The sequence below is a fragment of the Vitis vinifera genome, chromosome 18, assembly GCF_030704535.1.
Source record: "Vitis vinifera cultivar Pinot Noir 40024 chromosome 18, ASM3070453v1".
Taxonomy (NCBI): domain Eukaryota; kingdom Viridiplantae; phylum Streptophyta; class Magnoliopsida; order Vitales; family Vitaceae; genus Vitis; species Vitis vinifera.
Window position 1 is genome coordinate 26,363,108 of NC_081822.1, and position 27,811 is coordinate 26,390,918.

A 27,811-nucleotide genomic window follows, 5' to 3' on the forward strand; every position below is an offset into this window, starting at 1 on the left:
AGTTATATTTGGAGTTAAAACTAAATTGAATTTTATTTAGTTTAAGTAAATGGACAAACACCACCCAAAAATTAGAAAAAAAATAGTATGAAAAATAAAATTTGAAAAGTGAAATATCTATTATTACATAATTATTTTAAAATTAAGATAATACCAATAACAACATGAATTAAGTATTTTGGAATGTGAAAGTAATTCAATTTGAGGTATATTTAATTACTTAATTAATTTTAAAATCTCATAAATAAAAAAATTAATTACTTATCAAAATTTTGAAACCCAAAATCGAGTTAAACCTAATTAAACAATTGGGCATTGAAATTCTTTTGAAAACGATTCAGTGAGGTTGAGTCAAACTTGAGTCGCAAGATTTGATGACCAAGTATTAGAAATGAGCCCACTTACGGCCCAATGGCTCAAAAGTTGGGCCTGCCCAAGCCCAGCCCATTGCCACCTGAAAAAGCCCAACTCGCGTCATCTCCTTCGGGTTTGTTTGCCGCATGATCGGCCCCATCTCCGCTTTCGATCGTTTATTCTCCAAACGCTGCTATTCGATCGATCTCTCGGTTAAAGGTACTGCTCCAATCTTTATTACCAGTTCAATCATCAATTTCTAGGTTGGATACAATTTTTTGGATGCTGAGAAAATAACGAGAAAAAAAAATTTGAATTATAAATTTTTTAATATCTATTACTGAAGAATGCAGAAGATTGCACTTTATCTAAAATTCATAGGACCCTTTGGCTTAGTTGATCTGATTTTTTTTATTTTTTAGTTTTCGTTTTGTTTTGGATTTTTGGAATCGAAGAAAATGAGAGAGATACATAGGAATCAGAATTGGGTTTCTTATATTTTTCTTCATTTTCTTGGTAACCAAACAGAGAGTGGGATTTCACTCAGTGCTTTATAACTTGGGAATGCTATTGCTGGAAGGTTGTAATTCTACAGATTCTCTTTGAATTGCAATTTTGGATTATAGTCTAGATGGATTTTTATTTTTATTTTTAAAAAAATTTATTAAGATTGGGATCTATCCTATCTGGGACTGTTTTCTTCTATAAGTATAGACAAAATGTCAGAAAAGTAATTAATTCTTAAAATTTTCGCCACTGGGGATTTGGTACCTGAGACTGGACTGTTTGGTTTAGTTGACCTTAGGGTGTTTTTTATTTTTATTTTTATTTTTATTTGAAGCAAAAGATACAAAGCTGTTTTCTTTTATTGCTCTATTTTCTTGGAAACCAAACAGAGGGCTAGGGTTTCTCTGTTGAATGCTTACAATTATATATATATATATATAAAATTTGACTTGACCTTACTGTGAAAACAGAAATGGTATTTACTGTGGCTTGAATCCCATGGTAAATGGAAGCCTTTGGGAAGAAAAAAAAAAGGAAAGAAGCAAGAACAGGGGAAAAATAAAACGGAAATAGAAATTCTTAAATAAAGGAAGAACTTTGAAGGATAACATAAGTAAAATTATATAATTTTATCGGTTATAACCAATAAATAATTGAAGGGAGTTTATTATGATTTTTAAGGTGAATTTATTATGATTATTAATGTTAAATAATAGAGAAACCAGATATGAGGTGAAATCATTTGACATAATAAGGGTAGAAAGAAAAAGTTTACGAACTCTTTGTGGTTTTATATTTAGTATAGATTATGTAGTAAAATATATATCAGATGTATGCATATTTCATTCAATATTCAGGTCAACAGTATACTGAGGGTTTACATCATCTGAAAAGTCAAAACATCTTAGTGTATGGGAAATATGAAGTAATCTAATCTTTGGCATGAGTGTACCGACTCCTATACTAGCTACTAGTAACAGGTGGGATAGGACATTCGGGTTGCATCAAGATCTACATAATGACATTTAAAAAGAGGATGAATTACCTATAAATAGTATTAAGTAAATAAATAATGTAAATTAATTATACTGCCACAAAATGATTCTGGTTGTTGAAACCAATTGAAATAATCTTTTGCTTGGGTAGAGCAATGGGTATTGAGCTGAAAGAAAGGAAGGAAAGACATGATTGCATTGATACAGTTGCTCAACACTTTTCTACTTTGATGGATGGTATTGGTTGTGAAGACATTTTTGTACCATAAGCATTAGAGCATGTGTAATACATGCATCATCCTACAAAAGAATGAGATTTACAAAATCAGCACAAAGAACAAACAACAAAGATATTGACATACTGTACAGGTTATTTGGTAGATTAGTGATGGATGGTCTACTGTGTATGACAGTAGAGTGCTAAATTCTCTTTATGTTGTATTACATTGGTACGTTGGACGATATTTGTGCTGTCAAACATTAGTGTACTAGATCATCTTTCAAGTGTACAGAAGTTATGTGCTCAATACTCTTAATATTGTCAAACATACAACTAGATATTATATGGTTGTCTAGCCTGCTATGCTGAACATGTTCCCTGCCCAACTTCTTTAAAATGCAAAAAAATAAAAAATACTAAAAAAAAATAAAAATAAAGCATGCTTCTTCACTCATTTGATCATGGGCAACAACCATTTTCTTTATCCATTGACAAAAATCTTGATCCTGTCCAAAAAATTAGGGTTTGTTTTTGAGGTATTGTTGAAGGAAATAAAGTAAAGAGAGTGAAAGAGATTAGTGGGAGAGGTGATTGTAATAGGAAAAGAAATGGATTTTTTATTTTTTTTTTATGGAAGGATACTTTGGAAAGTAAAATTTTTTTAAAAATAGATGGTTTAAAAAATAAATTTGGTGGGTTGGGATATAACTACTCTTTTACAGAAAAGACTTAGCTAATCCAATTACTAAAATATCTTAAGCTACGTTGATTCTTGAAAAGTTTGAGGAAAAGAAAATGGATAGGAAAAATATTAGGAAAGGAAAAGGTATGGAAAACTTATGAAATTTTCTTATTTGGTTGTTTATAGAGAAATATAGGGAAAAAAATATATTGAATAATGTACTTTTCACAAATTTTCTCGAGGAAAATGAGAGAAAAATCTTTTAACATTTTCTCTTCTTTCTTACCTATCGGACTACTTTCTTCCTTATGCTATGTTTGATTATAGGGAAGTACTTAGGAAAGGAAAAAAATTTTAAGTAGCTTAGACATTGTCAATTACAATTAGCTAGAAACTTAGAATTTTCAAATCATTATATAAAAGAGAAAAATTAAGTGAAATAAATTTGAAGAAGCATATAAAAATAATTTGTTAACTTCAAATCTATTTTTTTATTTTCTTTGATTTTTTCTTTCCTTTCGTTTTTCAGCTATGTTTGGATGTCATGCAAAAATGTAGGGAACAAAATACTGAGGAAAAGATGAGGTTTACTTAGATAAAGATACGGAAAGTTTAAGTAAAGTTCATTCTTAAACAATTTAATTTTCTTTCCCTCAACTTTTCCATAGACAACCAAACACGAGAATTATAAGTTTTCTTTACCTTTATCATTCTATTTTTCCTCTTCATTTTCTTTCCCTTAAACTTTCTTGGAATGAAATATAGTCTTCCTTTCTATGTTCTTTCCCTTGCATTTTCCTTCAAATTTTCAAACATGGGATTAGTATTTTTTTTTTCTCCCTTTTTCTTTTCTATAGATTCCAAACCCAAGAAAATCATTTTCTTGAATATTTTTTTGCTTAGTACTTTCTAGCAATCACAAGTAATTTTAAGTGTTTTATTATTTCCTTCAAATTCTAACCTCAATTGCACTAAATACTCTTAGGCCATGTTTGGAATGTTGGAATAGAGAATGAGAATGAGAAATCAATTATATTCTCATTCATTAATGTGTTTAGATTGTTTTTTAGAATGGGAATTGGAACAAAAAATATATTGTTATGTAGAAACCAAATCTCACTCACTAAGATTATAATTTCTCGTCTATATGGTATCATGATTCACTTCCATTCCTATTCCCATGTACCCAAGACACCCTTGGTGATTTTTCTAAAGAACGTTGATTTGAAATGAGAATAAACAAGTTGATGGGGGGGGGGGGGGGTACTTTTTTGTCTTAAAAAATTTATTTAACTAGATTCCAGTAATATTTCTTGTTTTACAAGAATAAAGGTTATTTTTCAGATTCAGGGACTGTTTTACATTTTTTTAATGCAATAAGCTAATTTTCAAAGTGCTATAGGTGTATATAATGGTCGAAGAAGTTCATATGTAACATGTAGCCGTATCTCTCTTTTATAAAAATATTTTTTCATAACCTAGCAAAATAAAAATATAGAATAAAAGACATCTATTGCTAATAAAATTAATTATAAAATTGTTTGGAAATAATAAGGAATTGAATTTAAAGAAGATAAAAAAATGGAAATGAAAATAGAAGTTCTATAACTTTAAAAATCACTTATCTTATTTTGTCATATCTAACTATTTGACCAAGTTTCTATCAATATAACATGTTTCAATGATTTTTATTTCTAAATGGTGCTTCATTTTTATCATTTAACAATAATTTTATGTTAATTTCTCAATTTTTAGCACTTAATTAACATTGTTACTTGTATTTTACTTTATAAATTTCATATTACTAGATACTTGACTTTCAAAATCATTTCTTGAAGTACTTTCTCAATATGATCCAACATATGGATGTTACTAACTTTGGAAAAACAAGATATAGGACCATCCATTAAGTTTAGGAAAGAAGCGTTTTAAATGAGTCAATTATATTATTTTTCTTTTATGTCTAGGGGTGGTTTTGTGTATAAATTTTTATTTTCTAATATCCTTTTTAATTATTTTTTGTTTATGTAATACACGGCTCTCGCCTAATTAAAACGTCAAATAAAGCAAATCCTTTTAAAAAGGCTTCATCAATATAGGGGTTTTCATTTGGGCCTCATGCTTTACAAGAAGTTGAAGATGAAGGTAAAATTATAATTTTAAAGAGATAACTTTAGTATTAAAGAAACAAATATTTTAAATATACTCAAATTTAAAAAACAAAATTAGACTCGTCAAATTACTAAAGTTTCCTTTTACTATACATGTGGCCTTATTAATTTTTAATACAAACAATTATACATAGTTAATAAAAATAATTAAAAAGGTAATATGTTGGAATTAAAAAAAAAATGTGTAATTATAAATAAAAATAGGAGCACTAAAAGAAAAGAAAAAGGGAAATAATATAGTATTCGTTTACTTATAAAAAAAAAATAAAAATATAGTATTCGTTTAGAAGCTTAAATACTACGTTTCAAACCAAATAACAATTTAAGGTGATAGGATAATAATCATGAGATTGAAATCGTATGAATGATAGATTTTTGTTGGAAAAAAAAAAAAAAACGAAAAAGCTTGGGATTTAAACCTAAAATAAACCTAAATCCATGAAATCCTCTTTTCCATGTATTTTATTTATTGTTTAGTTGTTGAAAAGCTTACATATGAAGAAGCCTAAGTTGAAGCTAGACTAGATTTTCTGGTATAATTATTCAACTTCTTTATTTATCTATTTTTTTCATGGTCTAGTTATTGAAGACTTCAACTTCTGTATTGATATTTATTTCTATTTTTCATACTCTAATTGTTAAAGATTTCGACTTTTGTATTAATGGTAGTTTGATCTTTGACAGAATGGAAGATGAAGGGAATTTGAACAAGTTCAGAGTTGGCCCTCACCCAACCTTGTTTTACATTCCTGATTTCATCACAGACTACCAACAAACTCAGCTCCTCAATAATGTACCAACTTCCTTCTTTGTTGATTGTAACACTAGTTTCATTTTTTATATGAAATCTCATCTAAATTTCACCTCTTTTGGTTGGAATTCCTTTTGTTTTATAGATTTACCAAGCCCCAGTGTCCAAGTGGAAATCTTTGAAGAATAGGAGATTACAGAACTGGGGTATGCTATAATTGATGTATAATTGTTTCTGTTGATAATAAATTTGATTATGTGGTCTTTGGTGACTTGTAGGAGGTGTTGTCCATGAGAAGGGTCTTCTCTCTCAAGATTGTAAGTGGGAATGTTACTCGATTATACTCATTTATCCTGAATTTTTTCACTCATCGTGTGATGATTTCATTAGGATATTTTTAGATGCTCCCTAGACATACATGGGCTTTTTTATGATCATTTGCAAGTCTTGAGCAATTGTAAGTGATATCTATTTTAGGATTCCAAAGAAATGGGATTAATTCTATTTTATGTTGGTGATTTTGGTTATGTTTGTATCTTACTCAAATCGGCTTAAATCATAACACCATGCAAAAAAGAAAAAAAGAAAAAGAAAAAGAGAAGAGAGAGAGAGAGAGAGAGAAACGAAATCCTGTTTGCTTTACAGGAAATCAATTATGAATTATGGGTGAAATGGAGTGGTTCATTTGTTCTACCTAGAAGATGCTTGACAGTAGTCTTTAATAGCAAAAATGCTGGGTGTGGTGTGGCATTGTGGTGCACATTGACTCATATTTGGATGCATTCATGGCTTGTCTGAAAGAAATAAAGGATCCATTTGGGGGTGATAAGCAGACCAAGGAAATGAGTAAGGGCTCTTCGTAGCCATTTGATGTTGATAGTGCTAAATGTGTGACAATGTTTGAGTGAAACCAACCCAAGTAGTTGGGTTAACACTTTATAAAGTTGAGTTTAATTTTAGAACCACTTTGTTGGATTTATTTCCTTCAATCATAATAAGAATAATATTGCTATCATGGAGTTTGTTAATATCATATTTGAGAAGGATTGAATTTTGAGTTGATCAAAGTTATGCCACCCATTATGCTCTAAAAATTGTAACAACTATTCCTTTTTTCTTCAAAAGCCCCCTTACTAGGCATCTTTGTTAGGTACACCATTGGGCAAGTCTACTACAATGTAACTGATGAAGGGTATTTCTATCAAGACCGTACCTGTTCCATCATGGTAAATATCTATAAATATCTACACTGGGATATTATTTATGTCCTCACGATTGTAAAACTAACAAGGATCATGTGGAATAACTCTCATTTTTATCCTCATAATTCTTTGATTGTGGTTCATGTTAGAGCTCAGAATTTGTTTCTAATGCAACCATGAGTTGTGCTTTGTGTTCAAACTTGTAAGGTTGTCATGCACCCTCCTTGTTAAAGTTCCTCTCTTCCTCTCTTCTTACAATCCCAGCTTCTTGGATTTTGCTGTTTCTCCCCTATTGATACTCCTCACTATTTTCTAACTGCCAATGTGATTATTTACTTATTTCATTGCAAACTTAGAACAGCTTAAAGTTCATGTGTTGTATGTGGGTGTTACTAAAGCTTCAGACCCTAAAACATTTTAGTTAAAAGAATAAATGGCTCAATTATCTCTTTCTCTCTTTTGCAGTGCCTACTTGGCTAACAAGGATTACAGAAAGGATATTTGAAGAGTCAGGGCTCTTCCCCTCAGCAATTAATCATGTGCTAATCAACGAATACCTTCCTAACCAAGGAATAATGGTTGGTACTTGAAGCCTTGTACCTTTTCACTTGTCTTTTTTCTCAACATTTAATCATAGTGTTGTAAAGCGATTGAAATGCAATTGAATTTAGCTACAATTGGTAGCACAGTAATGGTTATGCATTATTTCCTAATAACATTGTTATTTTCCATATAGCCACACCAGGATGGGCCTGCTTATTTTCCGGTAGTAGCAATTTTGTCTCTTGGGTCTCCTGTTGTTATGGACTTCACCCCTCATTCAAGATTAAGATTAGACACAAATGATGCAGAGGATAAAAATTCAGATGACAAAAGCTTCGAGATTGAGACTAAGAAATGGTTGGATGATCATCATCCTTTTTCCATTCTATTGATGCCTCGTAGTTTGCTGATATTTAAGGATGAGATGTTCTCAGGTGGGTTTCTTTACTTTCTTTTTGCTTTACAAAATTAATGATGTTTGTTTATTGAAAAATTACATGTTGTTTGGTCCAGAGTACTTGCATGGTATAAAAGATAGCGAGGTGCAGCAGTATGATAAAGTAAGATTATCATGTTTTTTGAGTTAAATTCTTTTGAGCAAATGGAAACATATTGCTTTTTGCATCTAAAATATGCATTGAATTAATTCATACTTTAAGGTAATATATTTTTGAAAAACTGGGATGCTTATTACCACTTATGTCATCAGGTAGTTAATGATATTGAAGCATTGGAACAACATAGGCTAGATCCATTGTTTTCAGGCTCAGAGAAAGCAGTTGAAGTAATGAGAAATGGCGAACTCAGGAGTATCCAGAGAACAACCACCAGAATTTCATTGACGTGCCGATTGGTATTAAAGGTTCACAAAAATTTGTTCAAGTTTTAGAATGTTGTGCAATGAATTTAGTTTTGTCTTTTCAGATTGAGAGTAATCTATGAAAAATTCCTAGAATCACTAGGTTGAAGCCTAGCTTCTAACCTATCAAAGTTTAGTTGATAAAAACTTGAATAATAGCATGATTGGAGCCCTCAAGAATATGTAGATTGCTCCTACAAAATTGTGTGATTAAAATAACCGTAATTCATGTTTAGTTAGTTTTGTCATTTTGATGGTATTTATGCATTGTAAACATAAACTTTTGGATGATTCATGAAAAGATACCATTTATTGAAGTGCCTTTAGACTTGCTTTTATGTACATAAATGAACATGTCCATGCCTAGTGAATATGTATGCTTGTTGAAAGGACATTGCAAACTTAAATAGTGGCTTTCTAGAGCTCGTTTGGCCAAGCAGCCCTTAATCCAATTGACTGGTTTAGGCTTGTTCCATTCCTTGTCAGGGACCAACTAAGAGCCTGTTTTAATTAACTAGTGGCTGCAGAGTTGTGTATTTTGATGGCACTATGGTTGCCTGGGTCTAGCTAGCCTAGAGTTAGTTTCTTGGTTGAGGCAGTTGATGCTTTGAATGCCACCTACAAGATAGCACTAGAGTGTGTAGCAAAAGTGAGTTAGAGCACCATTGTTCAGTATCATGGTCTTTTATACCTAGTACTAAATTGAGTGAGAGTGTGAGATCTTAAGTTGTCCTACAGCCATTGCCTTGGTTGTGTTCCAAATCTTTGGAATGGCTTTATCATTTAAATCAGTGTTCTAAAGCCAACCTTTATTACCCCACTGGATCTTCTCGAAGCAGGCGTAAAATAAGGCCATTAGAATTGGACTTCACCCTTGGTGTTAGAACCATTCTTAATCCTTTCACTCTTGGGTTTATGGCTTAGAATGTGAGTCCTAACATGTATTGAAAAATCCAATAACAAGATTCAAAATGAATTAGATTGTGAAAAACCATAAGCATGTATCAAAACAATGATTTGAACAGATTAGATTCACAAGGATCCACATACAATTAAATGTCATTTTGTCAATTAACTTTGCAAAATAATCAGCTTCCAAATCAGACATATGAGTTAGCCCCTTATAGGGTGCAGTTGCTAACGCTCCTGCTCGTGATGTTGTGTTGTTAGTTACTACTATGATTGTGTGAATGTTTTTGGCAGGTGAACCTCTCCCTTCCTGTTTTGTGTTCCTCCTCCCAAGCTTTGTTTTGGGATACTTGAGCAAGTCCTTTTAAAAACAAAGTGCTTACAAGGGTCAAGGGCTTGGGATGATATTGAGGGATACAGTGATATCAGTAGGGCTTGGGGTGATCTAGCATTTGAAGATTCTCAACTTTGACAAACATCTGGTAGCAATCCAAATCAGTAGAATCATAAAAAACATTGATGACCCAATCAAGTGCTGACTTGATGAAGTAATCAAGTTTACCTCTATTATCTTTGTCTAACAAACTAGTTAAGAAAAAAAGAGGTTATGTTACTAGAGGTAAGTTAGGTTTCCACTTCCAAGTAGGAAAAGAGAGTAGCTTTTCATGGGATGAGCTCCAGTTAGTTTGGCCACGTTAGTTGAGATGAATATTTTCCCGAATTGAATAGATTTTTCATCATAGGTTGTAGTAGCTTGGTGTGTTAGTTCAGCTATGTACCAAGATGTAGGCAAACCATGCATAAACCCAGGTAGAGATAGAAATAATTAACAGTGTTGAGATGCATGAGTGGCAAGACGAGAATCAAAATATTGTTAAGAAGTTGAGGGGGAATGTATGTTCCTTCAAATCATGCATGAGATGCACGATCTTGGTTTGTTCCTTCACATCTCTGTTCTAGAAAATATCAGGATTTTATTTTATTTTTTTGTTCTATCGTGCCTATCGTAGGCTGGTATTCATTAGCAAGGATTTTATTCTTAGTATATTTTCAACTTTCAAGATGACAGAAGAACTTATTCAGGAGACTTAGATTATGTGTAAAAGAGTGCATAGGAATGAATAATATTTGGATAGAAGGTATTCAAATGTTGTATTGCTGATATGGTAAGGTATGGACAGAGATGAACACCTTTTTGGGTTATTATCACCCGTAGCTCATCCTATATGGTAATTCTCCCTATATTTAAAGAGTTGACTTTTACAAGAAGACTTCAACTTTCATTGGCTATATTTGAGTATTATGAGTATGCTAGTTAATTTATTGGTTCTTCTCAAAATATATAATAGAATTTACCCATTGGACATATAAGAAAAAATTATAAGATCAGAATTAGTTGGATCTATGGCATTATATGAATATTATTAACATATGCATACTTGGTGTTTTATGAGTTCATGTCATCATCAATACAATGCTCATTCATAAAACAAGAAAGAAAGTTTGTAAATAAAATATATATCAATTCAAGTTGATTAATATTCTAAAGCGCTTTTAGCCTAAAAGTGTTTCTAAAAAAAAATTAAAGTATTTTATAAAATTTAAAAAACACTTTTAAAAATTTGAAATATCTTAATATTGAAAAATCAATTGTAATATTTTCTAGAAAAAAAAAACACTTCATAGGTAATTTTTCTAAAAACATTTCCATTAAAAACACTTTAAATAGAAATAATATCCAATGCACTTCAAGTCATGTAATGTGTTTTAGCGCGATGGTAAGAGAGAGAGTGAGAGAGTGAGAGAGTGAGAGAGTGCGAGAGCGAGGGTGAGGGCGATGACGACGAGGTGGAATCAAAACGGAAAAGAAAGAGATTCGGGGTGGAATCGAAGGTCTTTGAAGTAGTGGTGGAGAAGAGAAGAGGCAAAACCCTACTCTTCATTGTGGAAAGTAAAAGAGGAGTGTCCTCATGGGTTAGATTGGGGCTGGAAAGCGTTGGGATCTTTATGGAAGGGTTGGACCAGTGCGTTAAGGATGGGAAAGACGACAAATGGGAGAAGGGCTGGAAGGAAAAGGGGAGAAGATACTCCATGGTGCGTGAAGTTAATAAGGCGGGGAGCTTTATACGATTAGGGGTCGTAGATGCAGAGGAAAAAAGGTTCAGCATTTGCATCCCAAGAGGCAGAGGAGGAAGGGAGGGATGGTCAGTTATGGCGGAAGCGGTGCGGAACTTGACTACGATGATTGACAGAAGAGAGGAAAAAAAGGAAGAGCCGACCCCTGAAAGAGTGAAAGTTGAAATGGGAAAGAGTTAGGGGAATAGGAATAGCATCTCGATCAGAATGGAGATAGAGGGAGAAGACATTTGCAGAAATGTGGATAGATTGGGACAATGTTTGGTGGGAAAATGGAACCCTAGGGTAGCAGGAGGAGAGGATTTGGCAAGGATGGGGTGGCTGATGGCGAGTGTTTGGGGGATAAAAGGGAAGCTAGGATTGGCCTGGATGGAAGAGGGTCAGGCCCTATTGGAGTTTGAAAATGCGGTAGAAGCCAGGAAAGTCTTCGCTGTCGGGAAAAGGATGGTGGGTGGGATTCATGTTGATTTGGAGCTATGGAGTCCGAGCTTTGGGTGTCTGGAAGAAGGGGAAATAAAAGAGGAAGTTTGGGTGAGGATTAAGGGCTTGCCTTTGTCGCTTTGGGTCCCTAATATTCTGCGAAGGGTGGGAGATGAGTGCGGGGGCTTTGTAGCCATGGACACTCCGACGGAAAAAATGGAAAATCTCCGGTGGGCGAGGATCCTGGTGAAGACGAAGAGAGGCGAGTTGCCAAGTTCGATAGAAATTGGAATCGAAGAGATTGTTTATAATCTCCCGCTATGGTGGGAAGTATTGTCGTCGATTAGACAGAAGACGGAGGGTCGTCGGGGCTCAACAGACCGTGGTAGAGGAGAGGAAAGGGGGGACGGAGGTGCACGCGCTGGCCGGCGAGTGGAGGAGTGGGGCAGCGCAAGGCTCGAGGCACTGCTACGATCAGACGATGGGATGGAGGGGCAGTTGGACGGGATGGGTAGGATTTCGTCGGTGGGCCGGATTCAATTCGGGTTGATGATTCGGTCCTCAGCGGGTGGGACGGAAGATGGGTCGTCCTTGGATGGGCTTAATGAGTTCAATTTGGCCCTAAGGAGGGATGGGGGGCCTAGTCCGCAAAATCCATCTGAAGTAGTAATGGCAAAAGAGGCTGGAGGTGGTGGGTTTGGGCCAATGGGCAGGACAAAAGGTCCAAAAGGTAAGGAGAAGGCCTTAGAGGAGGAGACTGGGCCGCGACTAGGGCCATTTTTGGACAAAAGCAAAAGCAGTGGGCTGTCATTGAGCTGCTTGAAGGATTTTGGGGTGCAGCCTGGTGGGCCTTCAGTCAAGAAGAAAAAAGGCTCGGCGGAGAATCAACCTAAAAAAGGCCCGTTGGAGGCCTTAGCTCAATCTGGGCTTCCTGGTGAAGCCAACTTTGAGTTGGAGTTTCTAAGTTCGCGGGAAAAGGAAATTGAGAGTGATCAGAAGGCTAATCCTCATTATGTGTTGGCTGACAGCGCACTAGAGGAAGAAGCTTTGAGGTATGAGGCTTTCTCAACTTTAGGGGGATTATGGGACTCGGGGAATTCTTCTCATTCTTCTTTACTTTCGCTTGGTCGGACTCCAGAGGGGGAGTTCTTTGACCATTCTAGGGTGTTAAGGGAGGCTTGCCAAAATGGCAATGAATCAAATGGGCAAGGTGCAGCTGGTCCTAGGGAGACGGGTAATATATGCTGGGATTTGGTTGAGTTTAAAGGCCCAATATCAATGGCAAGGGAATTGGAGGGGGGTTCATCCCAGTTTGAGCTCCAAGAAGAAAGGGGGGAAGGGGACCTGGATTGGCAGGAAAGTAGTCTAGCTAGGTTCAGCCAATTCCTGGGTTTTTCGACTGATGGTCTGGAAAAGGATATTTTGAATTTTTTGGTCAAAATCAGGAAAAGGAGGGAAAAGATTCATAGTAAAGGATTATTGGAGAAATCGAGATTTGAAAGGGAGTTAAAGAGATTGGAATGCTCAGTTAACTATGAGGGGGATGGTAGAAAGAAATGTCCTATTCAGGGCATAGGGGTGCAGGCTGTGATTGTATAATGAATCTCAAATTGTTAAGTTGGAATGTGAGGGGAGTGAATGATAGCACGAAAAGGAAAGTAATTAAATCGGTAATTAGGAAGCAGAATGTGGATCTCTTCTGCATTCAGGAGACAAAAATTCAAGTTATGTCTGACAGGGTGGTGAGAAGTTCAAGGTCTGGTAGATTTTTAGATTGGAAGGCTCTGAATGCGTGTGGCTCGGCTGGTGGCATCCTGATTTGTTGGGATAAAAGAGTTCTGGATTTGTTGGAGTGGGAGGAGGGTCAATTTTCTTTATCCTGCAGATTCAGGACAGTGGAGAATGGGGTGATTTGGGCTTTTACGGGTGTATATGGCCCGTTTACTAGAATTGAGATGGAGTGTTTGTGGGAAGAAGTTGGGACGATCAGAGGAATTTGGGAGGGGTCTTGGTGCCTTGGAGGTAATTTCAACATCACCATGGCTCAAAGTGAAAGAAGCAGGCAAGGGAGAATAACCTCAGCTATGAGGAGGTTTGTGGAAGTTGTAGACGAACTAGGTCTTGTGGACTTACAACTGCAAGGGGGAGCCTTCACGTGGAGTGGGGGTCTGAATAATTTCTCAAGGGCTAGGCTAGATAGATTCCTGATCTCTTCCTGCTGGCTTGATCAGTTTAGTAGGGTGAGTCAACGAAGGTTGCCTAGGCCGACTTCGGACCACTTCCCAATGTTACTTGAGGGGGGTAGCTTGAGGAGAGGGCCTGCCCCTTTCAGATTCGAAAACATGTGGTTCAAAGTTGAGGGGTTCAAGGACTTAATCCGTAATTGGTGGCGGGGGATTGAGGTCAGTGGCAGCGCCAATTTCAGATTGTCTGTGAAATTGAAGGAGTTGAAGCAGAAGCTTAAAGTTTGGAATAGGGAGGAGTTCGGAAATCTGGAATGTAACAAGGAGGCTGCGCTCCACCAGGTGGAGTATTGGGATAGAGTGGAGGATGAGAGAAGTTTGACAATGGAGGAATTAGCTTGTAAGAAGGAAGCCAAGGAGGGTTATGCCAAGTGGGTAGATCTGGAAGAAACTCACTGGAGGCAGGTGTCAAGGGAATTATGGTTAAAGGCAGGGGATAGAAACACGGGATACTTCCACCGTATGGCTTCTGCCCATAGAAGAGTCAACTTCATGGACAGAATTAAGATTAATGGGATTAGGCTGACAGGGGAGCGTGAAATTAAAGAAGGGGTAGCGAATGCCTTTCAACATCAATTCTCAAAAAGTTCGGGGTGGGAGGCGGACATTGGAAGCCTTCCTTTTAATCAAATTTGCTTGTAAGAAGCGGAGATGTTGGAGCTTCCCTTCTCTGAGGGTGAGGTCCAGACGACCCTGATGGAAATGAATGGGGATAAAGCCCCAGGCCCTGATGGGTTCTCTTTATTCTTCTGGCAATGCTGCTGGGACTTCGTTAAGGAGGAAATTCTGGAGATGTTCAAGGAGTTTTATGACCAGAATACTTTCCTCAAGAGCCTTAACAACACATTTCTGGTGTTGATTCCTAAGAAAGGAGGGGCTGAGGATTTAGGGGACTTTAGACCCATCAGTCTTTTGGGGGGGTCTCTATAAGCTGTTGGCAAAGGTGTTGGCTAACAGGCTTAAGAAAGTGATAGGAAAAGTAGTATCCCTTGATCATAACGCGTTTGTCACGGGAAGACAAATTCTTGACGCCTCTCTAATAGCAAATGAAGTGATTGACGCTTGAAATAAGATGGGGGAAAATGGGGTTATCTGCAAGTTAGATATAGAGAAGGCCTATGATAGTATAAATTGGCAGTTCCTTTTGAAGGTTATGGAAAAAATGGGGTTTGGCTCTAAGTGGCTGAGGTGGATGTGGTGGTGTATTTCCATAGCTAAATTCTCAGTTATGGTGAATGGAACACCAGCTGGTTTCTTTTCAAGCTCAAAGGGGTTGTGGCAAGGGGACCCCCTATCCCCTTACCTTTTTGTCATGGGGATGGAAGTGTTGAGCATTCTTATCAGAAGGGCTATGGAGGGGGGCTTTATCTCAGGGTGTAAAATTCAGCGGGATAGAGGGCGGGCTGTCCATGTTGCCCATCTGCTCTTTGCTGATGATACTATTGTTTTTTGTGAGGCTAAGAAGGAGTACTTAACGAATTTGAGTTGGATTTTGTACTGGTTTGAAGCCGCTTCAGGGCTAAGAATTCATTTGGCTAAAAGTGAGATCATTCCAGTAAGGGAGGTGGAAGAGGTAGAGGAGCTGGCTGTGGAGTTAGGGTGTAGGGTGGGGCATCTGCCGACAGTGTATTTGGGGCTGCCTCTGGGGGTGCCTAATAAGGCTGTCTATGGGTGGGATGGGGTAGAAGAGAAAGTGAGAAGGAGACTTGCCCTTTGGAAGAGTCAATATATCTCAAAGGGCAGAAGAATCACACTAATATGAGGCTCTTTGGAAGCAAGTGCTGGTGGCAAAGTATGGTCAAGAGGATTACGGCTGGAGGACCAAAAAGGTTGTGGGTGCGTGTGGGGTGGGGGTGTGGAAGGAGATTTTAAAGGAAGCTGGTTGGTGCTGGGATAATTTGGTGTTCAAAGTGGGAAAAGGCAATAAAATCAGGTTTTGGAATGACATGTGGTGTGGGGATTCAGCGCTGTCCCAAAGGTTCCCGCATCTCTACATCTTGGCAGCCCATAGAAACGCGTTAGTTGAAGACATGCGGGACCAGAATGCTGGAGAAGGAAGCTGGAACTTGAGATTTATTAGGGACTTTAATGACTGGGAGGTGGAGATGGTAGGTGAGCTGCTCCAAGTGTTGAGGGGATTCAGGATAACTCGGGAGGAAGATTCGGTTTGTTGGAAGGGAGGGGGAAGTGGGCAGTTTAAAGTGAAGGATGCGTACAACTGGTTGGATAGGCCTATGGATGTTGTCTTCCCAAAAAACAAAATTTGGATGGAGAGAGTCCCAACTAAAATCATGTTTTTTGCGTGGAAAGCGACTTGGGGAAAGATTTTGACTCTTGATAGGCTCCAAAAGAGAGGATGACAACTCCCTAATCGGTGTTTTTTTGTGTGTTTGCGAAGCGGAAAGTGTAAATCACATTCTTATTCATTGTACAGTGGCTAGAGTGCTTTGGGACTTAGTGTTGGGTTTAGTTGGGGTCAAGTGGGTGTTCCCTAATACTGTAAAGGAGGTTTTATATAGTTGGGGGGGGAGGGGGGGTGCTTTTGTGGGGAATAAAAGGAAAAAGTTTTGGAATTCCATTCTGTTATATATTTTTTGGATGGTTTGGAAAGAAAAGAATAGACTAGCATTTAGGGGGGAGGGGGGGAGTTAGCAATTCAGAGGTTTAAATATTCTTTTGTATGTAATATTTGGGGTTGGGCTAAACTGTATATGGAAGAGGAGCCGCATTCCCTTTTAGGTTTCCTGGAGTGGCTCGCCTCCAGTTAAGGGATGGTTTGTTTTTGGCCTTTTCGCTTGTAAGGCCTTAGTTGCCTTGTATACGCCCTGTATATTTTGGGGCTCTTTAGCCTTCTTTTAATGAATTCTGTGTTTGCTTATCAAAAAAAAAAAAAAAAAAAAGTCATGTAATGTGTTTTTCAAGACCATATGATGATAGTAAAAGTATAAGGTTTCAATTTTATAAGTATTTATGTAATAATCATCTTACAAATAATTTAAACCCTTATTCCATCTATGAAATCATATTATATATATAATCACACACATAGTTACAATCACATAGAAAAAAATCGCTAAATTATTGCACACATATATACAATCATACACATACCAAATTGTTAAATTATGAATTAAAAAATAAATCCAAAAGGTTCTAGTTTAAAAAAGTCAATACCTATAATTTTATTTTAAATTTATTTAAATAGGAATGGACTCATACCCACTACTTAAAAGATTTGAAAACAAATATTTGATTGCTCATTCTTGATTTGAAATTTTAATCACTAGAAACATATATAACCTCTCTAAACATTCTATTTCAAATTTGAACTTGAGATGCTCTTCCCCATTTAATTTGATTGCTCATTATTGCTTTAAAATTTTCTCTTGCTAAGATTTAAAAATATGATCGAACACAAAAACTAAATGAAGTGACTTAAAATTGGAATGACTTTAATCACAATTAACAAAATTACTTAAAATATTCGACTTATCTTGATTAGTAAGGACTTCCATGGCTTAACTAATTGAACTTTTGACCTTTGACTAGTCAGTTCAATGTTATGCCTTTAGTAGCTTGCAATAGCCAATCGATGCTTGGATCATTCAAAGCTAAGGAATAATTTCTTGTGGTAACTTATTGAACAAAATGTTTAATACTTCGAAAATTATTTTTGGATTTTGTGTTTGGACTTGAAAGCAGGGCAGCTAGGAATAGGATATCCATACCAGTTGGTTTGGTGTCAAGATCATGGAAACAAGGATATCAATTTTGGGTTAGAATAGGTTTTAAAAATGTCCCAAAAGGAAATATGAACCCATCAAAGATCACATGATAGGAATTGTAAATGATTTAGATCAATCTTGCTTAAGCAAGTAAAGTGAGTCCTAGTTCTACAACATATCTATGTTTTCTTTCTAAAATGCTATTCTATTAGGATGTGTGAGGACAAGAAATGTTGAGTGATAGATTTACAGTGGAGGAAAAACTATAAACAAAAACGGAATCACATTAATTAGTAATTGAATTACGTTTCTTAATTGAACTAGACATTTTAATTAGGAACATCAGAACCTACAACGGGTATGTTGACTATTACTTGGATAGGTGGAACCTTAAGCCCATCATCTAAAGTCCCTTGTAGAAGTGTTGCCCTACTGACTCTCGATCCTTCACAACAAAATGTAAAATGAAATTCAAAGCAAACATGCAATGTTATTCTTTGTAATCAATGAGACATGAAGAAGATTTTTAGGAATAAAGCTTTAGATTTAGAAGTGGGACTGGAAAAAAGTAATGACCAACATTTGAAATAACCAAACCAGCACCATTTCTGATGTGAATCTTGTTGGTACCATGGTTGTTGGATCCAAATGAAAGGTCGTTCAAGTCACTAATAACATGATTAGTGGCGCCTGAATCAAGATACCAGCAGTCATCAAGTGTTGGTACAATGACAATCATGGAGTTATTGTTGTCTGGTTGTAAATTACTATCACAAACACTAGCTAGATGAGGTAGAAGCACCATTAGTTTGGTCATTATCATTGCTCAATCTGGTGAAAGAGATGTCAAACCTGTAGCGGCACTGGTGCACTGTATGTCCCATTTTGCCACACAATTGACACTGAGGTTTATTATTATCCCTGGACTTGCTTTTGTCAGTGCCACGACTATTAGGACCACCAGAAACTTGATCTTCACCTTAATAAGTCTTATTATTGTAGAACTGAATTCCACCTCCACCTTGAAACTTCTTTTTCTGTTGCATAGCTAAGTTTGTAGAATCTCAGCCTCCTTAGTACTGTAGACCATTGGGAGGCTACCTTTCTTCAGAATTTGAAGTTGATGCTTGTAGTGCATGATCTTTGCTGTGGATTGAGAAGTAAAGATGTGCCCAACAGTATTCCAGATATCTAGGGCAGTATCACAGCCAACTAGTTGTGGCAGGAAGCTTGGACTCATTGAAGCGAGAATCCATGATGCAAGAAGGTGATCTTGTTGTTGATAGGAAATATAGGCTGGATTCACCATCTGTGTGCCGTCTTCAACTTGAATAAGCTCAGGAGGAACTTCTCGAGTCCCGAGGATGAAACCTTCAAGGCCATAACCCCTAATTGCAGTCTGAACTTGACGTTTCCATATGGGGTAGTTTGTAACGTCCAATTTCACATCAATCAACTGATTTAGAGGGTTTGCCATCTGAATCATGGAAGCAGTAGGGGAGATTGATGAAGTTGGTGTCAAAGTCACGTTTGAGCAGATGCCTCTGAAATGAAAGAGAGTTCAAGAAATATCAGTTGATCACATCGGCTTTGCCTTCCAATTTCATTGCATGAGCTAACGCCGCCTTGACCCCATACTATCTTTGGGATTTTACATTGGACTAAATAATACTAAAAAATATAGCCAAATACTTCCTCTAGAGAAAATTCAAACGGAATTGGAATTTCTAAGCAGAAATTAAGAAAGGGAGAAGAATCAGTTAACAAATTAATAAAGGATGATGGCTTAGAGTACTATTGATATCCTCCAGTTTAATGAAATTCTTGTTGTGTTCTATTATTCTTCCTTTCATTTTGGCCAAACAGACTTATCTTGTGGGAAATAGAAAATAGAAATGAGGTACTAAGGCATTCTGCAAGTGAATAGAAAATAGAAATCTAATGGGAATAACAAGACCATGTCAATAAAGTCTGTTTCCTTGCTAGATTTTTAATCTTATTTTTATGTGGTGATAACTTGTTGCCCTCTAAAATATCGTAAGTCCTTTCTATTGCAAATAAGAAACTTATACTTCAACATTATAGTTTGTTAGTAGTTATGCATAGAAATATGAATTTTTTGTAAGATAACAAGACTACATCATCTAAGTCGTCCTATTTGCAACTATAGAGCTGCTTTCAATTTCATTTTGTTGGTTAGCTGTCTGCAGCATTCCAAGTAGTATCAGAAGCCTTTAGTAATTAATCAACTCTTTAAGTTATCCTCATATATGCTATCTATTTACAAGAGTTATGTATGTATGCTGTACTCTTATTGGCCTGCTTTAAATTCTCCAACTGTCTTGTATTTAAGGTGAGAAGCCTTATCAGTCTTTGGTTAGCAAATAACTTGTGTCACAGAAAAATATATTTGTGATGGAAACAAGGTACATATTTGAGGGAAAACCAATGATGGTCTTTGAAATGAATGATGTCTGGAAAGTTGAGAATGAGTTGAAGAATATAGAATTCCACAATCTTGGATGTTGTCAAGTACTAACTCCATGTCTGCTAATTAATTCGTGCTGAACTATAAACAAATATAGAATGAGTTTGGAAGCAACTCTGTGCATGGGACTATATATGTGTTTTGTTTGTCCACTAGCAAGAAAAATTTTGGATATTCTAACCCAAAGATTTGTATCTGAATCCAGCTAGCTCACTAATTCATGGATATTAGTTGCTTCAGAGTAGACTTTTTATTGCATCTTTAATCACTTACATTAGTTTTGGGGCTAGTTAATTTTATGTAGCATGTATGTCATATTTGTGTTGAATTGAACATACCAAGTGAAATATGGCTACCCTATTGTGCATGTTTGGGTTTCTTTGACAAAACCCTAAGAATGCTTTCTATCTAAGAATGTTTTCCATCTTTTCAAGAACCTCATGATTTCAGGAGAGCTCAAAATTGGTATGCCAAGGTTTCAAAAACCAACAGTACACATACCCAACAAAAGTACTAGTATGGCTTTCATAAGATATAGTACTAGTGAGGGGACAAACCTCTGAATTCGCCTGAGTTCTTTTGCAATCTCCACCATGGTTGGCCTCTGCTCAGCAGCAGTCATGATGCATCTCAGGGCAAGTTTTGTTACTGCTAGGAGTTGGAGTTCCTCATGGATCTCTCCTCCTCTTGGCAGAATACTAGCATCCACAAAACCATCAAGTTCATGGTCTTCTACATATGTTTTTATGCAATCCTGAAGAAGAAGTTCCCCATCATTACCCAAAGGCCCAAAATCAATGGTCCTCCTGCCAGTTAAAAGCTCCAGAAGAAGTTTACCAAAACTAAAAACATCTACTTTCTCTGTGACCATTCCTGTCATCTCATACTCAGGTGCTATGAACCCCTCTATGCCCATCACTCCATCCACCACATATTTTCTCCCCTCAGGAAGAGCTATAGCAAAGAAGAAATTGGACAGTTTGGGAACACAATCCTCATCCAAGAAGAAGAATGAAAGCGTTACCTCTCTATGAATGATAGCCCTCGGAAATGCAGTGTGGAGATATGCAATAACATGAGCAATGTCACCTGAAATCCTTAACCTACTTTTCCATGGCAAACGCTGCCTACTTTTTCCATCTGTAGAAGGATGTATCACATCATAGAGAGGCACCACTCCATTGACCGGATATTCGTAAACCAGAACGGGAGTCTGGGTCTCCAAGCAGCATCCGAAGAGCTTCAAAACATTCTTGTGAGCGCTCAGTTGTGTTGCAAAGGTAATTTCCTTGATGACCCTCTCAAGAAAAGCATCGTCAATCACAGGATGAAACTTCCTAACGGAAACGAATCTGCCTTCAAGAGAACCCTTGTACCATTCAGAATACGTCCACCGGTCAAAAATTAGAGAGCTATTATATTTGTTTGTGGCTTGCTCCAGCTCTTTGATAGAGAAGTTCCGGATGGGATTGGACCTGCCATTCAAAGATGAAACCAGCTTCTCTAATAACAAGCTTCCATTCTTCAAGAAGAATTCCTCCCTTTTCTTGGCCATCAGCTTCTTTGTTTGCTGCGCGGGCAGTCTTGGGGAAAGGGGAAGGTGTATGATCTGTATTATTTCTTGGTTGAGAAGCAATGGTGTGAATGTAAATTGAAGCCCGACACGGAAACGGGAAACCCTGTGGGCAGGTAGAAACCGTGTAGCTGATTATGACCGCAAAGTAGAAGTCCACAATCTTTCCGACTGCTGCTTTATTCCTTGAGACTTCCCATTCAATGTCCCGACTGCTGCTCCATTCCTTAGACATCGCATTCAATGTTGTCCCATATATAACATAAAAATAATGATATTCATGATATTTCGATTTTATGGATATATTTACGAATATTTTGACGTAAAATATCAATTAATCTAAAATTAATCAAAATTTATAAAAATATAAAATAAAACTCTTATAAATAAAATTAAAAATATAATAGATATTTTAAAGTTATTTTATTGAAGAAATATATATGTGTACAACATTGATTATTAAATTACATCAAATATTATTCAATAATAATATTGTGATATTTGATTATAATGTATTTAATATTATAATTATGATATGTTTAATTTAATTGTATTAAATAATAATAAATGTATAATTTTTTAATATTTAATTAATATATTAATAATATTAAAAACTTTTTGCAATTTAATTAAATAATTTTTTTTCTTTACTTATAAAATAATTATAATTAATTAAATGATTGTTTTCGTATTTTGTGTATATAAAAACTTTTAATATATATATATTTGATGCATGATAATTATCAAAGGGCAAACTTGCCTTGGCAAGTGGATACTGGTCTCAACCTTCTGGTTGGGGGTTCAACTCCCGAATGTTTCGCCAATGGCATCAAAATGTAAGAGCTCCAGAATTGAGTTTCCCACAGGCCCTTCCCATCGTTTATTCTATTTATGCAAACATTTTGACAACCTCACTTTCCCACCTCTGGCCCAAATCTCCCCTATCTTCTGGTTGAAACAGTAGCGTGCAATTACTTTATATACATGTCTTTCTTTGAGAGTGACACTAAATCCATTGTTTACAATGTGATTAACTCCATCAAAGTAGTCCGATAAAGACGCTAATCTGAGTACTTTGCACATCGTTCTACTTTTGTGTAAACTGATACATTAATGGGAAAGAGCAATCAAAAGATTTTTTGATATGATAATTTCCTACCATTGAGTTGATACCTAAGAAGACTAATGAAACTAATATGATGTTTGTTTTTTTAGTTTTTTTACTGAAAGCAATTTAGTTTTAGAATTTAAGTTGTTTGTTTTTCTACTTTTTCATGACTTATTATAAACTTTTTACTAAATAGAAAAAATCGAAATATGTAACTTTTTCTGAAAAAGAAAAAATAATATATTAGTTTTTTTTACTTTTTAATATTTAATAGAAATAAAATACTACAAAAATAAATAACCTAATATTTAATACTGTCTAGTTCGTTCTTGGATTGATTTTGTGAACACTCTGGTCGTAAGGTTTCACCTTCTAGAGTAGTATAATTTTTTCTACTTCCATCATATTGTGCAATTTCATGACCCATAAATATTATATAAAATTATGTTTCCATTAATCAATTTAAAATAAATGAACAAATGGTTGTTTCACTCTTCAACTTTATCAATCGGTGCACTACTTCTAACTATGTAAATAAGCCAAGTTTATTCAATACACATACGCATTTACAACCCCATTACTAACACAATATTCTAGATGGAAAATTAGGGTTGCATCACTATATGGTATGTGCAAGCATATAGACTTATGATGTACGTGCATAATAGGATTGGGTTAACTTTAAAGCCAACTAGCATGGGCCGAAAGGCTTGTGGTTGAGCCCAAACCTGAAGGTTGTTGGTATCAAGTTTAACTTTAAGGTTTCGGATATTACCCTTTTCTGTCACACTTGTAAACTATGAAAAATTTAGTGTTTAGAAAAGGTTCTATATTTGGAAAACCAAGCAAGGCCTTGAGGTAGAAGGTGGTATCTTTTATCTATATGAGGGAAGAGAGTTACAAAATTTACATCACGTACTAACTTTTAAGCATATAAAACTTATGCTTAAATTTACAAACTCTCTCTCTCTCTCTTTTTAAATTTATTTATTTATTATTATTATTATTATTTTAATTCCAATGGCCCAAATAAAAGCCCAAGCCTTCCATTAAATGGTAATAAGCAAAAGCCCAATCTAAACACCATCGAATGGGCCACACCTTGGTTCCATGTGCCACACCATTGAAAACTCACCTTTAGGATTTGAACTCCAAACCTAATGGAGAACAAAAGGCATAAACCACTTTTTAATATATATATATATATCTTAATTTTATTAGTATATAAATTATATATTTATGATATCATTTATTTAATCGTGATTTGACAACCAATCGAATCACAGAATTATAAATCGATAACCTTTTCAATTCAATGACCAATTCGATTGTAAACATTATTCCTGACATTGGAATCTCAGCGGGAAATTCCAAGTCCATAAAACCAAAGTTTAATTATTTAATCTTTTTCAGCACACCACTCATGACTGTACCACTTTCCTACCAACTTAATTTATTGACTTGGACTTGGAGGGTTCCGTCAATTGTAGCATCTTAGTAAATTGTTAAGTGTCTTTTCTCTACACTACAAATTCAAATGATCAAGTCTAATTTAATTACAACAACCAGTGATTTGTTCTTACTAGTTATTTTTAATTTATGGAAGCAGAAAAGGGTTTACTTTAATGTAAAATTAAAAATTAAAAATAAGAGTTAAATTAAAGTAATCAAATCACTAAAAAACAAATTTGGACTTGTTTTCCCTTTTATCTTACTGTAGATAGTGTGATATTATTACTAAAAATAGAAGGTAAAAATATAAATTATATACCAATTATTTTAACTTTAGGAAAAAATATTTATTTTAATTTAAAATAAATAAATAAAAAAAATTGATTTTATCTCAACTTTATAAGACTTCATAAAAATTATCTTATTTACAAAATATTTTCAGATGTAAAAGTAAAAAATTAAACAAACCATTTAATGACTTTTTTTTTATAAATATCCATTCAAATCATAGTTTTATTTTAAAATATTAGAATAAGTCAATTACTTTAAATTATATCATTTATATTTTTTTTAATTATTAATATGATACATAACCTTCTACGGAGTTGGAATAAAATATGGATCAGGCAAAAAAAATGTCAAATCAACATAATTTTATATGCTGAGTGAAATTGGAATGGCCAAAAGTTGTCAAATCAAGATATATTTTAACGATTCAAGACACGATATTCTACAACTTTATATTATTCTTCTTATCTTAATTGAACAAAAAATAAATCATGAAAGCTAATAATACGAATATTCAATGAAATCTTTTGGCATGTTATTTCTTTGCAGCTTCAACATGGAGGCATGTCGGATGGAGGAGGCAACATTTGAGCTTCTGGGTGTTTACCATTTTTCACTATGAACGCAGTTTCCATGCCCCAAGTCAGATGACGTTCTACATGGCAGTGCAGGAACCACACTCCTGCAACAGAGAAAATATACTGACATTACACCTAACTTAATTGTAATATTAAGAAAAATTATTTCCTTGGGTTTTTTATTTTTATTTTTAATAGAGGACATGAGTGCTTGCAACGTACCAGGGTTGGATGCCTCGAATCTGATTGCAACCCAACCTTTCGATGGAACAGAGATGGTATTCTGAAAGGGAGGATCCACCAGATTATAGCGCAAAGGGTCCCTATTTTCATCGAAATTCCCAAATCCCCATCCAACAACATAGAAACTGTATCCATGGAGATGCATGGGGTGGTGTGTCTCTGCAAGCACGGCTGTATCTTGAAGAACAATCTCCACTGTGGAGTTATACTCGAGCACCCTTACTTCTGTTCCGGTGCTCGGCAACTGATAGACTAATGGAAGATAATCATATGTAAAATCGAACACCAGTGGTGGAAAGCTAGGAAAGTTATTTCCATATACACCACTGATGTTATAATAGTAAGCTTCCAGTATGTCAATTGTAGGGAAATCGAAGCTTATGTTGTTTATGCTTGAGGAGAACCGCGTCCCATTGGCCCCTCCACATGAATTATTGACGCATGGGTACGAGTTCATAGAAACAGTGTAAAACAGGTTAGTGTTCGTGCTCAATGGGACATCGCAAGGATGTTCCGCATCTGCTAAGCTTCGGAGGCCGGCCATGACTTGAACCGATGCATCTGTGTCATTGTATGCAGGAAGATCAGGCAAGGAGGGAGGTGAAGATGGAGTGTAGTATCCCCTGTACTGTACAATAGCTGTGGTGGTTGTGTTATCATAAAAGTCTTGATATTTCGGGGCAACAGAATAAGTTATAGCCGCCATGTAATAGTGATCCGGGCGTTGGTTAGCTTCTAGTAAGACATCGAAGGTTTGACCAGGAAATATTGTGATATAATCTCGTGTCAATGGTTTCGTGTAGCTACCATCTGTTCCAACCACTGTCATTTTATGCTTAGCTATGGCGAAGAAGAGAGCCTCGTGCAAGGCAGCATTGATTATGCGAAGTAAATAGGTCTTTCCATGATCCACCGTTAGCTTGAACGTGCCTACAATTAGAAAGGGAAAGTTGTATACTTATGACTAGCCAAAAGAAAAAGAAAAAGTTTCCATGAGGATCTACCAATCATGAAGTGATTGATTGATTAGGGGTGTAAATTTGGCTCCATAGTTTAAAATTATATTTGGACTAGCCTTTTTTTGTGTGTTAAATCATGTCTTTACCATCCTCATAGCTATAGCTATGTTCATGTTGATAAGAAAAAGTAATATGGTTAATATACAAGAAAATGAAATTGTGTACAATTTTAAAATGGGAAGTTAAACTTTGTACCTGATTTTGAGCATGGATATAGATCACCGGGTTGTCCATTTATCAATAAAGCATCAGAGGAGTTGGGGTCTGCTCCGGTTGCAAGCCCTTCATCTCGAACCTCATTCACATCCCTTTTCCACCATTCTCCTACATTTCAACAACTTCAATAATTTTAGATTTTGCTTTGCTGGTTAATTCATAATATGTAAATTGACCTTTAAAAGTAACAACACTTATACCTAATATGATGGGGACTTCTGCATTAGGTTTGTGAAAAGGATACTTGGTTCCATTCTTGGGATAGATGATTATAGCTCCATGAACAGTGGCTCGGGTCCAGTCACTGTGGGCATGCCACCATAGAGTGCCTTCCTCAGTGGAAAGGATGATCTTCTGCGTAAACTTTGACCCTGGCTGAATTGGGCATTGTGTGATATACTCGGGACCATCTGTCCATGGATATCTAGGCATGGTCACCCCATGCCTGTGAAACCATAACTATACGTTAAAACTAGTACTAATTTTCAAAGTAACAAAAGATGACATGCAACAAGCATTGTATTTCAATGGAACTGAAGCAAATAACCCTAAAGTATTGTTTTAAATTTGACCTTATTTTCAAAGCAATATATTGCAACCCCCTCTTAGAAATAAAAGAATGTAAGTCATGTCTTTCTCTGAGACACGCACAAGACCTACCAGTGAATGGTGACGTTTTCTTTTCCCCTGTTATAAACATCAACAATGATTGTCTCTCCTTTCTTAGCATATATAGTTGGTCCTGGAAATTGTCCATTTACTGTTAACATGTTCTTGGTACTACAAAGCCTTGTATATGAAGCTTCCTTCACCTGCAACCAATTAAAAGTTAACCATGCAACCTCATCCCAAAAGAAATATTACATGCATGAATAGTAGCATCAATACATTCATGTAAGTGTATAACCAATTAGAAATTGATAGCATGCATGAACAACTTAATGACACCCATAGCATGCATGAACGACTCAATAACAGTAGGGTAAGGGGTCATATCGTAGAAAATGAGAGCTATGCTTCTCCCTAAATATCATAATTAGAAGGTGGCATTAAGACTAGAATCATATATAATATTTACCACAAAAGTAAGCCGACGGATTGAAGCTTGACAATGGATGCCGCCACCAAA

The 27,811-nt window shown here is 35.7% G+C and overlaps 5 protein-coding genes across 5 annotated transcripts; 3 read left to right on the forward strand and 2 right to left on the reverse strand.

Moving 5' to 3' along the window:
* The first annotated feature begins 463 nt into the window (after nucleotides 1-463).
* Nucleotides 464-8,601, forward strand: LOC100252488 (alkylated DNA repair protein ALKBH6 homolog). The gene is made up of 8 exons (XM_002265337.4): nucleotides 464-573; nucleotides 5,614-5,722; nucleotides 5,826-5,886; nucleotides 5,959-5,997; nucleotides 7,348-7,460; nucleotides 7,619-7,859; nucleotides 7,939-7,985; nucleotides 8,135-8,601. The coding sequence occupies exons 2-8, from the start codon at nucleotides 5,615-5,617 to the stop codon at nucleotides 8,312-8,314; spliced, it is 789 nt and encodes a 262-aa protein (XP_002265373.1). The 5' UTR covers nucleotides 464-573; nucleotide 5,614; the 3' UTR covers nucleotides 8,315-8,601.
* A 4,875-nt stretch (nucleotides 8,602-13,476) lies between these two features.
* LOC104882707 (uncharacterized) lies at nucleotides 13,477-14,634 on the forward strand. Its single transcript, XM_010666922.1, has one exon. It carries the CDS (start codon nucleotides 13,477-13,479, stop codon nucleotides 14,632-14,634), a length of 1,158 nt encoding a protein of 385 aa, XP_010665224.1.
* Nucleotides 14,635-15,064: 430 nt separating this feature from the next.
* LOC104882708 (uncharacterized) lies at nucleotides 15,065-16,352 on the forward strand. Its single transcript, XM_010666923.2, has 2 exons — nucleotides 15,065-15,685; nucleotides 15,768-16,352. Exons 1-2 carry the CDS (start codon nucleotides 15,065-15,067, stop codon nucleotides 16,350-16,352), a joined length of 1,206 nt encoding a protein of 401 aa, XP_010665225.2.
* A 1,888-nt stretch (nucleotides 16,353-18,240) lies between these two features.
* On the reverse strand, nucleotides 18,241-22,007 carry LOC100259348 (non-functional pseudokinase ZED1). The gene is made up of 2 exons (XM_002265492.5): nucleotides 20,763-22,007; nucleotides 18,241-19,261 (listed from the first exon to the last, which is right to left on the reverse strand). The coding sequence occupies exons 1-2, from the start codon at nucleotides 21,758-21,760 to the stop codon at nucleotides 18,766-18,768; spliced, it is 1,494 nt and encodes a 497-aa protein (XP_002265528.2). The 5' UTR covers nucleotides 21,761-22,007; the 3' UTR covers nucleotides 18,241-18,765.
* A 3,170-nt stretch (nucleotides 22,008-25,177) lies between these two features.
* LOC100261103 (laccase-14) lies at nucleotides 25,178-27,542 on the reverse strand (the record flags this gene model as incomplete). Its single annotated transcript, XM_019216414.2, has 5 exons — nucleotides 25,178-25,308; nucleotides 25,427-26,377; nucleotides 26,662-26,790; nucleotides 26,883-27,127; nucleotides 27,343-27,542. Coding segments are annotated over 5 exons (1,656 nt in total), but the record flags the coding sequence as incomplete, so codon positions are not given.
* Nucleotides 27,543-27,811: the final 269 nt, after the last annotated feature.

Bases quoted from the DNA above. Each gene is read 5' to 3' on its own strand.
- LOC100259348 (XM_002265492.5), bottom strand. From the start codon at position 21,760: ATGGCCAAGAAAAGGGAGGAATTCTTCTTGAAGAATGGAAGCTTGTTA. The intron at 19,262-20,762 runs GTTTGTCCCCTC...CTTTCATTTCAG, and splicing joins GAACTCAGGCGAATTCAGAG to AGGCATCTGCTCAAACGTGA.
- LOC100252488 (XM_002265337.4), top strand. From the start codon at position 5,615: ATGGAAGATGAAGGGAATTTGAACAAGTTCAGAGTTGGCCCTCACCCA. The intron at 7,860-7,938 runs GTGGGTTTCTTT...TGTTTGGTCCAG, and splicing joins TAAGGATGAGATGTTCTCAG to AGTACTTGCATGGTATAAAA. The intron at 7,986-8,134 runs GTAAGATTATCA...TTATGTCATCAG, and splicing joins AGGTGCAGCAGTATGATAAA to GTAGTTAATGATATTGAAGC.
- LOC104882707 (XM_010666922.1), top strand. From the start codon at position 13,477: ATGTCTGACAGGGTGGTGAGAAGTTCAAGGTCTGGTAGATTTTTAGAT.
- LOC104882708 (XM_010666923.2), top strand. From the start codon at position 15,065: ATGGGGGAAAATGGGGTTATCTGCAAGTTAGATATAGAGAAGGCCTAT. The intron at 15,686-15,767 runs GTGAGAAGGAGA...GCTCTTTGGAAG, and splicing joins GGGATGGGGTAGAAGAGAAA to CAAGTGCTGGTGGCAAAGTA.